The sequence below is a fragment of the Brienomyrus brachyistius genome, chromosome 12, assembly GCF_023856365.1.
Source record: "Brienomyrus brachyistius isolate T26 chromosome 12, BBRACH_0.4, whole genome shotgun sequence".
NCBI classification, from domain to species: domain Eukaryota; kingdom Metazoa; phylum Chordata; class Actinopteri; order Osteoglossiformes; family Mormyridae; genus Brienomyrus; species Brienomyrus brachyistius.
In genome coordinates, this window is record NC_064544.1 from 6,806,451 (window position 1) to 6,823,568 (window position 17,118).

At 50.3% G+C, this 17,118-nt stretch overlaps 1 protein-coding gene across 2 annotated transcripts in view; it reads right to left on the reverse strand.

The window, feature by feature from the left end:
- LOC125705092 (zinc finger protein basonuclin-2-like) overlaps positions 1-8,445 on the reverse strand; it is a 74,746-nt gene extending 66,301 nt beyond the window's left edge. The window contains exons 1-2 of one of the 2 annotated variants that reach the window (XM_048971442.1): positions 8,233-8,445; positions 5,095-5,157 (exon numbers count right to left, since the gene is read on the reverse strand). In XM_048971442.1, coding sequence (XP_048827399.1) covers positions 5,095-5,157; positions 8,233-8,334 — 165 coding nt within the window. In that variant the 5' untranslated portion in view covers positions 8,335-8,445. The remainder of the gene's footprint in view (positions 1-5,094; positions 5,158-8,232) is intronic. The other variant, XM_048971443.1, reaches the window with a different exon arrangement.
- Between the last annotated feature and the right edge of the window lie 8,673 nt (positions 8,446-17,118).

Below are 17,118 nucleotides of genomic sequence, written 5' to 3' on the forward strand. Positions count from 1 at the left end.
CCTGCACCGGGAAGGTTGGGGGAGGAGGATGGAGGGGTACATTTGCCCCCTCGTCAGTGACATGTAATACCTCAGGGTCTCGAGGCAATCAGCCTGCAGTCAACGTGTATTTGCTCATCACAGGAGCCGGCGTCACCCCTGAGACCGGCAAGAAAAACCTAAATTAACACTTGACATTCAACGCGGTCCAAGTCTTTAATTGGCTGCGGCTTCCTGAGAAAGCGATTTCCTATTCCCCAAAGTCCCACCTCGCGGGTCATGTGAGCAACCAACGGGGCCCGTTTGGCTCTGATGAGGGCCCGGGAATGAATGTGAGGTGACATGGCTAGAGTGACCGCCCCCCCAAACCTTCATCTGTTTGGGCCGGACCAGGGCCACTCTGTGCTGTTCAATCTGCTCTTCTGAACACGTGTCACTTCCTGTCTTAAAGAGGACGTGGTGTCGGCTTTTCTGTGTGACCTCCACGATGATAATGAGACTAACAGTATAGATGAAAATTCCCAATACTGACATGACAGAGAAGGAGCGGGAAAGGCGGACACGTACGATCAGTACTGTACTGCCAAGATTACCACAGTCTGTACTCTAAAGGCATCTTTGTAGTACTTTGCTATTACAATAATGGCCATTCATAGCATACACATAGTCACTTAGAGACAAGGGACAATCACTGATGGACAGGGGACAGTCACTGAGGGACAGGGGATAGTCATAGATGGACAGAGGATTGTCATTGAGGGACAGGGGATAGTCACTGAGAAAAAGGGGATAGTCAATGGGGGACAGGGACAGTCACTGAGGGACAGGGGATAGTCATAGAGGGACAGAGGATAGTCATTGAGGGACAGGGGATAGTCACTGAGAAAAAGGGGATAGTCAATGGGGGACAGGGACAGTCACTGAGGGACAGGGGATAGTCATAGAGGGACAGAGGATAGTCATTGAGGTACAGGGGATAGTCACTGAGGGACAGGGGACAGTCACTGAGAGAAAGGGAATAGTCATGGAGGGGTTGGGGATAGTTACTGAGAGAAAGGAGATGGTCATAGAGGGGTAGAGGATAGTCACTGAGGGACAGGGGACAGTCACTGAGGATCAGGGGATAGTCACTGAGGGACAGGGGACATTCACTGAGGGACAGTGGAGAGTAACTGGAGTGCAGAGTTAGAGTTACACTGTCCCAGTTGTGTTGAAAGGCAAAGGGGCCTGAAACAAGCACACAAACCTCACACAGCTCACCTTATAGTGACAGCTGCAGAGAGCCAACCCTCACGACATTTGTGACCAGCACTGGAAATGGCGACGGTCCTATAGGCGCATGTTCACAGCGCACAGTGCAGAGCACTCAGCTGGCGTTAGCGCGCCATTCCCTCACCTGGCTAATTAGTCCTGCATTTATGATATTTCAACCGCAAACACACAAAAAACGGCTCGTTACACTTTCTCCTATCAGAAAATCTATTCTGCGAACATGTTTCTGCAGTAGCATAATTAAGATAAACAAATAAACAAATTTCACAATATCATTAATAAACAAATGGCAACAGCCCGCGAAAGCGACGTCACCTATGAATGCTGAGCCCATCTCCGTATTCACGCGGCGCGGCGTTTAGTGCGCGAGGGCTGCTTAAAGCCTGGAGTCCGGGGCCCAAAGCCGCCTGACACTTGGAACGCCGCACTCCCGCGCAGAGCCAGAGCCCCGACCACGAGCGCTGGCGTGCGCGCCACTGTGTGGGTGCGTGGCTGTGCAAGTACGGTGAGCATGTGCCACGGAGTGCGGGTCTAACCCTGGGAAGGTGACGCACGTGTAGACACTCCTGGTTGATTAGATTCAGAAAAAAACATCATCTAGTCAATAATGTACCGGCACCACAAAGGCAAATTCCGTGTATGGAAACATACTTGGCTAATAAAAAGGAATCTGGTTTTGATTCTGCGTTTTTATACAATTAAAATGGAAAAATTCAGCGTTCAAGTTTTTATATGTCAAATTTCATATTTGATTCATAAAACTGTCAGTTCTCTAAGAATCAAAGAGCGAAATATGTCGGATGAATGTATGTCGTAATAAAGAAATGTATTATTTAAAGTCATTAAAGCAGCCAGAATGTCTTTTGTGATAATTGTAGTAACGGTTCCCTTCCTTCGTGCTCCTTCTTATTTGACTCACTGTACAACCTTTGAGCTTCACAGAGTGTCAGACCCCAGTTCAGGACAGAAGCTGGACGGGAACCCAGGGGGGGTAAAGGTCAGAATATATAATTTAATAAAATTATTACCAAGTAAATTAAAGACCTGCTGTATGACTATATCTGAATTGTAGTTGGAGGGGCAGGTGGCTGAGGGGATTCGCACACCGTTCTGACGGAGGCAGAGAATGGGCCGAGAGGCTGCAGAGGGTCCCTGACTCTGTGGGAGCCCCACACCACCCCACCCTAAAAGGGAGATGCTCCTGCTCCGCCCAAGGCCAGAATGAACACAGCACACACAGGGAAATATAAAGGCAATGAAGCAAGAGAGCGTCTCTGAGAGTCCCTGCAAACAAGCCGTGAATCTGAAACAGCCATTTTAAAAATGCACATGATGGCAAAATTTGTTTTCAAATGTACTTTTAAATAATACAAAAGTCTGGACTAAATTCCTCTTCTAAGTCGGCGTGAGCCAGTGCCTCCGAACACGTCGGATGAAAACTCCCAGATCACCAGTTCATTTGCTATTCAAACAGTCTCTCAAGCTGAAAAATACAATTTGGGAAATAAATCATGCAAATTAAATTCAACTTAGGAAACGGCTACAAACTGCACTAATAAATGGCGCTTAAATGGCGCCATGGTAACGGGGTCCGCATCTTTCTGGCACCCTGGTGTCCTACTTAAAGGTGCCTTTAAACGGGGCCGGGGCTGTTTTGAAAGCAGGGTGGACCGTCCGGCCCGGCCCACAGACCCAGCTTTGTTCCAGCGCGGCCCGTGTGGTGCCGGATGAATGGCGCCTTGTCCAGGCTGCACACCTCTGCACCGTGTGGTGGCTCTGCAAGGTGTCCCTGCCTCAGGGTGCTGAAGGCACTGCTAAGCCGAGCTGGCGATGAGTCCGGGTCATGCACTGCCACCAGGAAATAGCAGGATGGCCCGGAAACCGCCAACAGTACCCCCTCTATACGCTAACAGGGGGGGCGGCGTCAGTAAAGAGATTCACCACAGTGGGGGGAAGAAGCAACTACGTAAGCAATGCACTGCGAGTGGGGGGGCACTACTCTGGTCATTTAGGGTGGCGATGATTAGCATCCGGGACTGACTAGGTCAGGGGACCAGGGACTCATGCCCCCTAGAGGCTGCCTAGGGGCTCACCACTGAAAACAAGTGATACGTACAAATATATACAGAAAGCCAGAGGTGGCTCTTTGAGGGCACACCTGCATGCAAGGTGTGTTGGGGCGGATGCACGCACATGCTGCCCCTCATCTCCCTACTGGTGATGGGTGACCTTCACTGGCCTGGCGTCTGAGTGGTGACACAGGGGAGGTCCCATGGTCTCGCTGCTGACATACCCCTCACCCAGTGCTGAGGGACTGGCTGTCATAGAGTAGCTCTCCATACCAAGGGCGCCATCGACACTGGGCCGTGTCTCCCTCTGCTTCACAGAGGCCATTTCTCGTAAAGAAATGGGAAAATCTCAACACAAGATCCGAATCGGAGCGAATCTGCAGTATTCCATGTAAAACTGCTGCACTAAAATACTTCTTGCTGGCCCCTGGCGTATATAGCGCACATATTCGCGCGTAAAAAGCCTCTTCCGGTGTGGCAGCAAGTGCAGAATATAAAAAAGTGCAGAACTTATATCCCGACACATCAACAAAAAAATATATTTTACAGAAATGCAGGCTGATCTGTCCAGGACTTATACAATGAAAAAAACGCGCGAGATGCACAGACTATCGGGATTCTGGCAAATGCGTCAGAAATTCTGCTGATCCAATCTTATACATTTTAATTAATGTAAATTCTAATCGGAAAGACGGACATTTGCGCAAACACTAAACAACAATCAAGCATTTTCGCTACTACAAAGGCCTGTTACCAGAATGATTTTCAGGCACTTGTCTGACTATAAGAGGCTGATATCGGCAGCATACCGACAGTCTGCGTGCGCGTTGGACTAATCCAATAATAATAATAATTATTATTATTATTATTATTATGGTTATTATTATTATTACTATTATTGTTGTTGTTATTATTATAACAATAATAATGGCTCAAGAAGAATAATGATCACCGAACTGGTAATTCCGCATTTAATTTAGCTCCAAAAAAACAGACCTTTTATGTAAAAGCTGTTCGTCATCAATTTATGTTTTTACAGATTCTACAGATAAAAAGTTAAATAAAACAAATAAAATAGCATAAAGAGTGCGTATGAGGAAAGCAGCCACACCGCGTAATTACACATTCAGCGTGTAAAGCGACATTTACCGCTTCTGCACACGGCAGGGAAACAGCGGCTCAGGTAACAATCATTTATTACTCCGATCGCGACCGATTTCATTAGTGTGTGAGATGCATGAAATGTTCGAAAAATAAAAACGATTCATTAAAAAGTATCCGGCTTTAACAAAAAATCGAAATAACCAATAATCAAATCTGCCATGGATGTTTTCCAAATATTATTTAGGCTGAGAAGGGCCATTTTTATATAACCCCATATTGTTATATTATTTAACTTTCGTTTACCTCATTATTATTATCACCATAATCTTTCTTTCTTTATTATTATTATCATCATTATTATTATTGTTGTTGTTGTTGTTGTTCTCGTGCTGGTGGTCCAATTGTCAGCCTTAGCTCTTCAGATTTGAACATTATGACTTCAATCCCGTGGTAAATAGGAGCACACTGTGGAGAGTTTGCTGTCTTTATCAGTCCTACCCAAGCTCGGCGGAAATCGGAAAATTCCGTCGTTTCCCCACTGCGGAACATCGTGAATTACTTAAATTTTGAAGATGGGCATTATCGACTACGTTATATCTCACTAAATAGCAATTAAAAACCAAAAGTAAATAATAATAATAATAATAATAATAATAATAATAATAAATACCTCGTCCAGGTCTCGGGTCATTGTAGACATGTCACACTTCAAAGGAAGGAGAGCGACAGGACCCTTTCAAAAGAAAAGAAAAATTAAAAGCCGCACCGGAGGCTGGTGGGAAGCTTTCACTCCACGGCGATCCCCTGTTTGGAGACTTTTACTGTCACACTCGACCCCAAACGGTTTACGGCCCCGACTCTCAAGCCAGGATGAAATAAAGAACAGCTCGATGTTGTTTACTGAAACGGTACACCTAGCAAATCTTAGATTAATGATTTTTACTTGTGCCAGATCAAGACGGTATTATCTCATCCGCTGGCAGTTTCATTTGGGGGTATCGATCATTTATATCCCTGCCTCTTCAACAGAGGACCCGTCACATGACTCCCACAGTTTAATACCGAATTTTACTACTCTGAAATAAAAACACAATTTATTTAATAAAGCCATCAATGGAAAAGGTACGGCGATAATAAAATAAATCTAGGCAATTTATGCGGTTATACCGGCTTTCAGCCTCTAGGAAACTGTACTCTCAATTATATTTAAAATATGTGGATTAGCATAAAATAAATAAAAACGTAATGTAACCGAGAATGCATCGAGGTTGTACATTTATGAATCATATTTTCTTTCCCTTTTGTCTGTTAAAACATTTACAAAATAGCAGGTGCACCTTCTTTTCTTATTTTCTTTTGGTTTTACAAGTTATTAAAGACACTAACGTATCTCTGATATATATTAACGCACTTTTTGCTTAATTGTAAATTGTACATTTTTCAATTTTTTGATTATATTTAAACAATCAAGTTATATGCGGTCATAAGCATAGATTTGCAATTTACCCAATTCCTCTGTAATCTTACTTTTTAAGTGTAGACAGGTGATTAATTGTAATTTTTAAAAATAATTTTTACATGCTAGACATAACAGTTTTACACTTTAGGTAAGAAATCACTAAATATATATCTCGATTCATCGACTATTTACGAAACAACAATACGTCATTGGAGAGCAATTTAATACTTTTTCGTAACTCGCAATTAAATCAACAATTAAATTAATAACTAGATAAAATGTAAAACGTCATCATAAAACAATGTAAAAATAAACTCAGAACATCTGTTTCCGTAACAGGCCGACCTTTTCAATGCAAAAGATTGACATATAAAATGCATAATTAACACTCGTAATTTTTGACATACTGATGCTTAAGTGAGCTATGAAAAACGGCACCGCTGGAAGCTTACGACCTGACAGTTAGTGAAACTACATACATTAAATACGGCGGAGTCCAAGGCCTTAACATGTCAGTTTCACGTCTAAATATAGTTGCGGGTTGTTTTGTAACAGAATGTAATCTTACACCATGCGGTTCAGTGGCTATTTATCATTACAGTAATCGGGAGCAAATTAACTTTATTTTAACGTAACTGTTTTGCGACATTAACTAAAATTAAGAATCTTAATTCTACGGTGCGTTTTGTTTATTGCTTTTTATGTCTAATAATACGATGTAAAAATCAGGGAGAAAAACAGAAACTACCAAAAACAAAATATGTGCCTCAATTTGGAGAAAAACCACATTATACTGATATTTAGCTTCACGAATTTCGTCCGTTCTCCAGTCCACAATGATGTATTGCAATAAAATCATAACATCAAGTTGAATCGAAAAAAATCAATAAGCCCGATGTTTTCAGTGTGTAAAATGACCGTGTCACAATAAATCAACACACAAAACACACCGCTCATCTATTTCAATACCCAGAGTAGGGCTGCTTCACAAACAAGTCATCATCGCTTAGCCTTTAACAGATGGCCCCGTCTGGGGATGTCTTCAAACTCCGGGCTGCGTGTGTGTGTTTCCCAGGGCCGGATGGGGCTCCGCTGGTCGGAGCGTAACAGGGCGCCGCGCCGGTCCGGCTCCCGCACCCAGGACGCGCCGGCCGTTTGCAGATTTATCTCCACAACGATTAAAGTGTCCAAAATCAAAAGAGGCAGAGTGGGAAAATGAATGTGTAATAAAGACAAGTGGTAATTCAGAACGGGAAACACACACACGCAATCCCTCGCACGCACGTTGTGTTTTCAATATGGTTACAAAATTGAAATCGAAGAATGTGTTACTAGCCTCACAATTACAATTACTAAATGCCTAAATTCCCACAGAAATAACAACACAAATAATTTCGATTGAAGTAAAAGGTTACAGCAAAGCTTTAGTATTTCGAGGAAACACAGAAAGTCACACAGAGTTTTCTCCTTATCACACACTTGTATTACTCCTTGTAACACCCTGTATGCGCACTTTTACATGAAGAACCATCTAATTCCTGTTTCCAACGCTTTTATAGAGTGCGTATTTTAAAGTTGATAAAGGAGAAAGATTATTTTCAAGATCAAAAGCAGCAATAAGAGAAACACCAACGGCCTGTGCCTGTACGGGACGGGTAAGCTCCGGGATTTCATTATCAGCTATGACTATCGTGTAGAAAGTGCTCCGGCATCGACTTCATCCGCCAGCCACGTAAAGCAGCGCGCCAGCAGAGTCCCAGTCAATCGCCGGACGCCCCGAAATAACGCTCCTTCCCAGGGATTAGCTCTTTGGTTAAATAAATATACGTATACATTATACACAACTGAACTAGGTGTATGCTATGTATGTTAACAAAATGTATAGACATGTACAATAGTTTTATAAATCTGTACAAAATATAAATTATTGTAGAAGTCCCCTTCATGCCACTCCAGATTCGTTCACTGTTTCTATTTTATCCGTATCCATTCATCACTTCCTGTTTTTACACATGAAGTCAATTACAGGCGCCGGGGGGGCAGCAAACACCTCTCCGCCGGGGGTGCTGGAGTGTTCGCTGGCGAGCCGCGGTTCGGATCCGTGACAGCTGCAGCGTGTCAGAGATCAAGTCGGAGCGGCCGGGCTCACGAGCGCTTCACCGCTACGGCGCCCCGGACGTTTTTATTAACGCTGGGTCCCGCGACAACTTGGGAAGGCGCGTGACGAGCCCACTGTAAACATTCCGGCGCACGTGTGTCACCCCAAACTCATATAAGTGGAGAAAAAGCCACCAGGTGCGCAGCTACGAGGAGGAGCTGGCGGTGCAGGCGGGGCGGGGGGTCACATACCTGTTGGGACATTCTGAAGAGCAGGTTGGTGTCAACGCCGTGCTGCCATGTCCCCATGAGTCCAGCGTTGGTGCCAGGTGCCGGCGTGCCGCCCAGCTGCATGGAGCCCCGGTGCAGTGGCTCTCGCCCGGCCGCTTGCCCGCTGCACTCGCTCGCTCGCTGGCTTCCCGGCTCCTCAGTGGCGAGCTGCTGCTCCTCACATTCACAGCCGCCGCCTCCTCACACTGGAAAGTGAAGGTGGGCTTTGGTGGGATGTTTTTTTCCTCTTTTAATGGAGAGAGGGAGCGAGGAGCAGAGCGAGCGAGCGAGGGAGGGAGGGCTGCCTGGGAGTGGTGGAGTAGCCGCCGTATTAATGCAGGAGCTCGGCACTCTGTGTCCTCGGGGGTGTTTGGTGTGAGAGGGCAGGATGAGCGCAGCATTGAAGGTAAGCTGGTGTGTTGGGGGGGGCAGATAGGAGGGAGGGGTAAGCACTTTCTCTCTCTGCCATCTCTGTCTTTTCTCTCAAGGAGTAACACTAGAGACGCACAAACTCAGGAGCCAGAACACACCCAGTGCACACGGAGAGCAGCCCCCCTGCCCCGTCCCACGTGCTAGAGGTGCAGGTGGACCTGTGTGGGCCCCCCATAAGGTAATGCCCCCCCGTGAGTGCCTGGGTCCCAGGCTGTAGCTCTCCGCTCCTCTGCTAGGAATGACATCGCCCCCCTCCCCCCCACCTCACTGAGCGAGATGAGCCGCGACGGGCAGCGAGGCTGTCCCAGCCTTATTAAGAGCACAGACAGCTCTGCCGGAAGCCCCATGCCCCCCCCCCCTCACCCCACCCCACCCCCAGCACCGATCCCAGTGTCTCGCATAGCAAACAATAAACAGAGGCTGTCTGACCCAGCGTGGCTCTGCACACTGGTGTGACGAACGTACTGGCAGCTGCACGACCCTCCACCTGCAGGCCACGCCCACCCTAATCGCCGCTGCACTTTAATTGGCTGCGGGCGGCCCTTTGTTCTGACTGCAGCCAGACGGCGTGGCCGGATGCAGGGAGGTGAGAGGGCAGGGTAATCACGTACACGCCTGCCGCCTCGCCCGAGTCACAGACCTCTGAGGTGCGGTCGGCCTCCGGCTGTTGTGGGGTCCCCCCCAGGGAGATGGCACACTGTACGGGGGCAGAGCTGAGGTGGCGGCATTTCTCGGGCTCTCCGCTCCCCATAGACGGCGTAGACGGACGCCACAACCTGCTGACTAATTATCAGTGGGACATTTAAAGGAAAAACCTTGTGATACTTTTTAAAGACTCAGGAAGGAAAACATCATGCAGACATAAGATTATAAATATGCAAAATCAATACATGTTAAATCAATTTGCTGCTAATTAGAATACTGTGTAAATCCCGCCAAGCAGAGTCCATATGCTCACCCGTGACTCCGGCCAGCCCCCCCCCCCCCCCCCCCCCCCCCACACCCTCTCTTCCTTGAGGCTCTGCTGTTTCAGCTCGAGGTGGCGGCTGTGCCTCTGAGCTTCCCCCTAATGGCTCTTATCAGAAGGCTTGAGGATGCCCCCCCCACCATTGTCTCCATCAGGTGGTCCCACTCTCCTTTTCGAGTGACAAAGTGACAAAAACGCATAACGAGGACAGCAAAAGCTGGCAGGTTTTCTGCGAAGGGAGGTGAGGGGGCCGGGCTGTTAGATGAGGGATGCCGGTCCTCTCCTTCCAGCAGACTCCATGGGCTGTTACAGCACTGAGCCCCCCGCCCAGCTGACCCTATGGGCTGTTACAGCACTGAGCCCCCCGCCCAGCTGACCCTATGGGCTGTTACAGCACTGAGCCCCCCGCCCAGCTGACCCTATGGGCTGTTACAGCACTGAGCCCCCCGCCCAGCTGACCCTATGGGCTGTTAACAGCATTGAGCACCCCCCCCCCAGCAGACCCTGTGGGCTGCTACAACACTGACCCCCCCCCCAGCAAACCCTATGAGAAGTTACAGCACTGAAGTCCTGCCCCCCCACCCCCCCCCCAGCAGACCCTGTGGGCTATTACAGCAGGGACACCCCCCCCAGCAGACTCCATCGGCTGTTACAGCACTGAGGCCCTGCCCCCCCCCCCAGCAGACCCTGTGGCCTGTTACAGCATTGACCCCCCCCCCCGCCCAGCAGACCCTGTGGGCTATTACAGCACTGAAATCCTGCCCCCCCCAGCAGACCCTGTGGGCTGTTAGAGCACTAACCCCCCCACCCACAGCAGACTCCATGGGCTACTACAGCACTGAGGCCCTGCCCCCCCCCCCCAGCAGACCCTGTGGCCTGTTACAGCATTGACCCCCCCCCCCCCCCCAGCAGACCCTATGAGTAGTTACAGCACTGAAGTCCTGCCCCCCCCAGCAGACCCTGTGGGCTGTTACAGCACTGAGGCCCCGCCCCCCCAGCAGACCCTGTGGACCATGCCTGGATGTCAGGGCAGGGCCATCACACCACCATGCCTGGATGTCAGGGCAGGGCCATCACACCACCATGCCTGGATGTCAGGGCAGGGCCATCACACCACCATGCCTGGATGTCAGGGCAGGGCCATCACACCACCATGCCTGGATGTCAGGGCAGGGCCATCACACCACCATGCCTGGATGTCAGGGCAGGGCCATCACACCACCATGCCTGGATGTCAGGGCAGGGCCATCACACCACCATGCCTGGATGTCAGGGCAGGGCCATCACACCACCATGCCTGGATGTCAGGGCAGGGCCATCACACCACCATGCCTGGATGTCAGGGCAGGGCCATCACACCACCATGCCTGGATGTCAGGGCAGGGCCATCACACCACCATGCCTGGATGTCAGGGCAGGGCCATCACACCATCATGCCTGGCTGTCAGGGCAAGGCCATCACACCACCATGCCTGGATATCAGGGCAGGGCCATCACACCACCATGCCTGGATGTCAGAGCAGGGCCATCACACCACCATGCCTGGATGTCAGGGCAGGGCCATCACACCACCATGCCTGGATGTCAGGGCAGGGCCATCACACCACCATGCCTGGATGTCAGGGCAGGGCCATCACACCACCATGCCTGGATGTCAGGGCAGGGCCATCACACCACCATGCCTGGATGTCAGGGCAGGGCCATCACACCACCATGCCTGGATGTCAGGGCAGGGCCATCACACCACCATGCCTGGATGTCAGGGAAGGGCCATCACACCACCATGCCTGGATGTCAGGGCAGGGCCATCACACCACCATGCCTGGATGTCAGGGCAGGGCCATCACACCACCATGCCTGGATGTCAGGGCAGGGCCATCACACCACCATGCCTGGATGTCAGGGCAGGGCCATCACACCACCATGCCTGGATGTCAGGGCAGGGCCATCACACCACCATGCCTGAATGTCAGGGAAGGGCCATCACACCACCATGCCTGGATGTCAGGGCAGGGCCATCACACCACCATGCCTGGATGTCAGGGCAGGGCCATCACACCACCATGCCTGGATGTCAGGGCAGGGCCATCACACCACCATGCCTGGATGTCAGGGCAGGGCCATCACACCACCATGCCTGGATGTCAGGGCAGGGCCATCACACCACCATGCCTGGATGTCAGGGCAGGGCCATCACACCACCATGCCTGGATGTCAGGGCAGGGCCATCACACCACCATGCCTGGATGTCAGGGCAGGGCCATCACACCACCATGCCTGGATGTCAGGGCAGGGCCATCACACCACCATGCCTGGATGTCAGGGCAGGGCCATCACACCACCATGCCTGGATGTCAGGGCAGGGCCATCACACCACCATGCCTGGATGTCAGGGCAGGGCCATCACACCACCATGCCTGGATGTCAGGGAAGGGCCATCACACCACCATGCCTGGATGTCAGGGCAGGGCCATCACACCACCATGCCTGGATGTCAGGGCAGGGCCATCACACCACCATGCCTGGATGTCAGGGCAGGGCCATCACACCACCATGCCTGGATGTCAGGGCAGGGCCATCACACCACCATGCCTGGATGTCAGGGCAGGGCCATCACACCACCATGCCTGGATGTCAGGGCAGGGCCATCACACCACCATGCCTGGATGTCAGGGCAGGGCCATCACACCACCATGCCTGGATGTCAGGGCAGGGCCATCATACCACCATGCCTGGATGTCAGGGCAGGGCCATCACACCACCATGCCTGGATGTCAGGGCAGGGCCATCACACCACCATGCCTGGATGTCAGGGCAGGGCCATCACACCATCATGCCTGGCTATTTCAGAAACGCCCTGTGAGATCTGGGAACTCCTCCAGTGTCTGAAAACACCTGCCACTCTGCCCCTCTCAGCGCCGGGATGGGGGATGGGGACGGGGGGCAGGGATGTGCCCCCCCGCAGGAATTCACAGCCAGACAGCGAGTGTCTTCAGCTGCGCTCCGATCCTACATGGACACCCCCCGCCACTCAAAGCTCCAACCCTGCACGAACCCCTCCCCCCCCCACCTCCAGTCAGAACTCCACAGACACCCCTCCTCTCAGAACTCCATCCCTGCAGGGACAGCCCCTACTCAGAACTCCGGTCTTGCAGGGACACCCCTCCCCCCGACTCAGAACTCCGGCCCTGAATGAACACTCCCCCCCACTCTTCTGGTCACCGATCCTCACCCACGTGTGCTCTCCTCATGGTGGACGTATGGGCCGAGGCCAGCGGCCCGGAAGCCTTTCAGGAGAATGGGCACGTAGCTTTCAGGAGCTGCTGCATGGTTCGCCACGCCGGTCACAGATCTGCAACCTGGAGGTTACCATGCATACTAACTAATAACTAATTCAGTTTAGTAACTAATTACTCATTCTTTTAATCATTTAATTCCATTTCTTTAGCTAATGTTTTATGCATGGCGACAATGTCTAAATATTTCATATGATTGCTTCATAAATTTAACATACACTTTTATATTTTTGACAGCAAGCAAAAACATTGTTACTTTAATTCCATTTTCAGCCAATATTCTGGGAATCTATTTATTCCATATATCATTAATTAGAGCCTTGGAATTAGCTGAACCAGGAGTGCCTCTTAGCTGCCCTAACACGAGTTTTAATCTCACTGCAAACCGTCCGCTGGCGGTCCCAGAAGATTACATGCGATCACCGCTTTGGTTTGACTGCAGCCGTGCAGTTCCATCCTCAGTGTGAGACGCATGCAGCACTAAGCTGCGTGACACCGCTAGCCTGCACAATTTCTTCAAACTTTTTCTCCTGTTCAGGGATGCGGTGGAGCTGGAGTCTGCTTCAGATGGCACTGGGAGCCAGGCTAGGTGACGTAAAGCACATTCGTTTTCTTAGCACTCTGTTTGCTAGTATGACACTGTCTCTTTTACACAATCCTGATTCAAAACATGGATCCACTGTGAGCACAACTCATACACACACATATCATCAGCCTGACAAAATCCTAAGCAAATATTATATTGGACTGCGAGCTACACCAAAAAACAGCAGTGTCACATGGTGGGTATGTACACTGTTTGGGTCCCAGTGATTAACCTCAGCAGTGAGTCACATGGTGGGTATGTACACTGTTCGGGTCCCAGTGATTAACCTCAGCAGTGAGTCACATGGTGGGTATGTACACTGTTCGGGTCCCAGTGATTAACCTCAGCAGTGTGCCACATGGTGGGTCTGTACACTGTTCGGGTCCCAGTGATTAACCACGGCAGTGTGTCACATGGTGGGTATGTACACTGTTCGGGTCCCAGTGATTAACCTCGGCAGTGAGTCACATGGTGGGTATGTACACTGTTCGGGTCCCAGTGATTAACCTCGGCAGTGTGTCACATGGTGGGTATGTACACTGTTCGGGTCCCAGTGATTAACCTCAGCAGTGTGTCACATGGTGGGTATGTACACTGTTCGGGTCCCAGTGATTAACCTCAGCAGTGTGTCACATGGTGGGTATGTACACTGTTCGGGTCCCAGTGATTAACCACGGCAGTGTGTCACATGGTGGGTACATACACTGTTTGGGTCCCAGTGATTAACCTCAGCAGTGTGCCACATGGTGGGTCTGTACACTGTTCGGGTCCCAGTGATTAACCTCAGCAGTGTGCCACATGGTGGGTATGTACACTGTTTGGGTCCCAGTGATTAACCTCAGCAGTGTGCCACATGGTATGCAAATACACTGTTTGTGTCCCAGTGATTAAACAGTGTTTATGGACTTTTATTCACTTTGCTTTGTTAGTTTGTTACTCTGTCATACAGGAGAACGAGTCCTTACATGATCTTACATGACAGTGACTCCTGTGTAGCTGCTCTTAGAGTGAGATCCCTGGCTATTCTCAGCACCATAGTCATATTATCAGCACTGTATGTCATAAGATGTCATGAGTGCATTTTCCATACTAGGAAAGCAATACATAACATGTGGAGGACCCTTGCCATAAATCATCCATCTGTCCATCCATCCGTCCATCCATCCATCCATCTTATGGAACCGTTTATCCAGTGTGGGGTCACAACAAGCCTGGAGCCTATCCAAGAATGCACAGGGTAACACTCTACACAGGATGCCAGTCCTTTGCAGGAAACACATGCTATGGGCATTTAAAAGAGGCCCAATCACCAAACTGGGAAGCTAGAATGACCTCCAGGGACAGGTGACTCCAGAGAATCACCAAAGCTAAAGTTATCTACTGTGGGGGTACAGGGTTGTACACCTGCCCTGGAGACACCCTGCGGGCAGAAGACACACCCAGCTACACTCTTACTCATGCAGGACATCCTTTGCATAGCTGGTCTTCGGCCAAGAGGCCTGCTATGCTCCGCATAGCTGGTCCTGGGCCAGGAGGCCTGCTCTGCCCTCCTGAGTTACTATTGTCAAAGAAAGAAAACATCTCCCCAAGTCCAGAAGGGCAACCGGCCTATTTGCACAGACTGGGATGCGGAGATAGGGAAGGTGCTACAGCCTAGAGAGTCCTGCAGCGGGACACTGCCCCTAAAATACCCCCCCCCCCAGCAAGAGCAGCACAAAGAGCAGGCCAAGCGCTGCACTGCTAAGTACATGACAGTTTGCTTCGCCAGTATTTAATGCTCCAAAATACACATCTGTGTCCCACAATAAAGAATTTTTTGACGCTGACCAGCTCTTAAAATAAAAGGTGTCAATTATGAGTCCATTTTGGCAGCTTTTAATCTCACTCTGAATGCGCTTGGCTTTTTCCGAGAGTGAAGGAGGCCCGTTAGAGTAAACAAAACGGAAAATTACCATCAAGGCTCAAAAGGAACAATAATGACGGTGTTTACTGTTGTCATATTATTGTTAGTCTCCTTCCCCGCCTGAATGGGACGTAAGGAACAAAAAACATACTGTAGAGATAATCTGATAAATTTGCTCTCAGCGAGAGTGATGGAAATAGGAGGGTGCACAGGGGGAGTAGGAAACACAAGAGGGACCACAGTAGGAGGCACAGGGGGAGTGCGGGAGGGAGCATGGGACGAGGTGCAGGGGGGACCATGGGAGGAGGTGCAGGGGGAGTGTGGGAGGAGGTGCAGGGGAGGGCAAGGGGGGACCATGGGAGGAGGTGCAGGGGGAGTGTGGGAGGAGGTGCAGGGGAGGGCAAGGGGGGACCATGGGAGGAGGTGCAGGGGGAGCATGGGAGGAGGTGCAGGGGGAGGGCAGGAGGGCCTGGATTTGCAATTGGCTAAGCAGAGGAGGCATCTCAGGAGAGGCCTGGTTCTATGTCCGCGAGCGGCTCCATGGGGTTCCGGATCTCAGCTCGGTCAGCTCAACAGAACCAGCGCTGCTTTATAAAGCAACACAGTAACAAGCCACGACTCATGATGAAGACAGATCATGTGACTGTGTGACCATGTGACTGTGTGACAGGTGACTGTGTGACCATGTGACTGTGTGACAGGTGACTGTGTGACAGAGTCACAGGTGCCACCTGATGTGACACAAAGGGACATCGATTACCTTAATGCTCAGGTATCCCCCCCACTCACTCAAACCCATCAATATTGGGGGGGTTGCATGACATCACCAGGCTCCCGGAAAGCCACACAATAAGAGGGCAGCCCCACAGTGCCTCCCACAGGCCCTCGCGGGTTGAAGGGGGGTGCGTTAACATGACTGAGCTGTGTACCCCGAGTTGCCTTGTGGGCCATTTTAACATGCCTCCGCTAGCAGGACTCCCCACAACCTGAAGCCCAGAGCAGCCCCCACCCCGACTCTGCACTTATGAGCGCAGGGACCAGAAATCTCTCACAGTCACTGGTTCACATCCCCAGCCCCGACACCCCCCCCCCCCACGGTGTGTTGATCACATGACCCCTGCACTGGTCTCATTTAGGAAGCTTAAGAATTGCTGTATAATTGGCACTTCATTTCCTAATTTATGCATGAATGTGCTGAACTCACATGCGGCATCTGTGTGTGTGTCTGCCTGTCTTTAACTGTGTGTGTCTGCCTGACTGTATCTGTGTGTGTCTGCCTGACTGTATCTATGTGTGTCTGCCTGACTGTATCTATGTGTGTCTGCCTGACTGTATCTGTGTGTGTCTGCCTGTCTGTATCCGAGTCTGTGTGTGTCTGCCTGTCTGTAACTGTGTGTGTCTGCCTGACTGTATCTGTGTGTGTCTGCCTGTCTGTAACTGTGTGTGTCTGCCTGACTGTATCTGTGTGTGTCTGCCTGTCTGTATCCGAGTCTGTGTGTGTCTGCCTGACTGTATCTGTGTGTGTCTGCCTGACTGTATCTGTGTGTGTCTGCCTGTCTGTATCCGAGTCTGTGTGTGTCTGCCTGACTGTATCTGTGTGTGTCTGCCTGTCTGTATCTGTGTGTGTCTGCCTGTCTGTATCTGTGTGTGTCTGCCTGTCTGTATCTGTGTGTGTCTGCCTGTC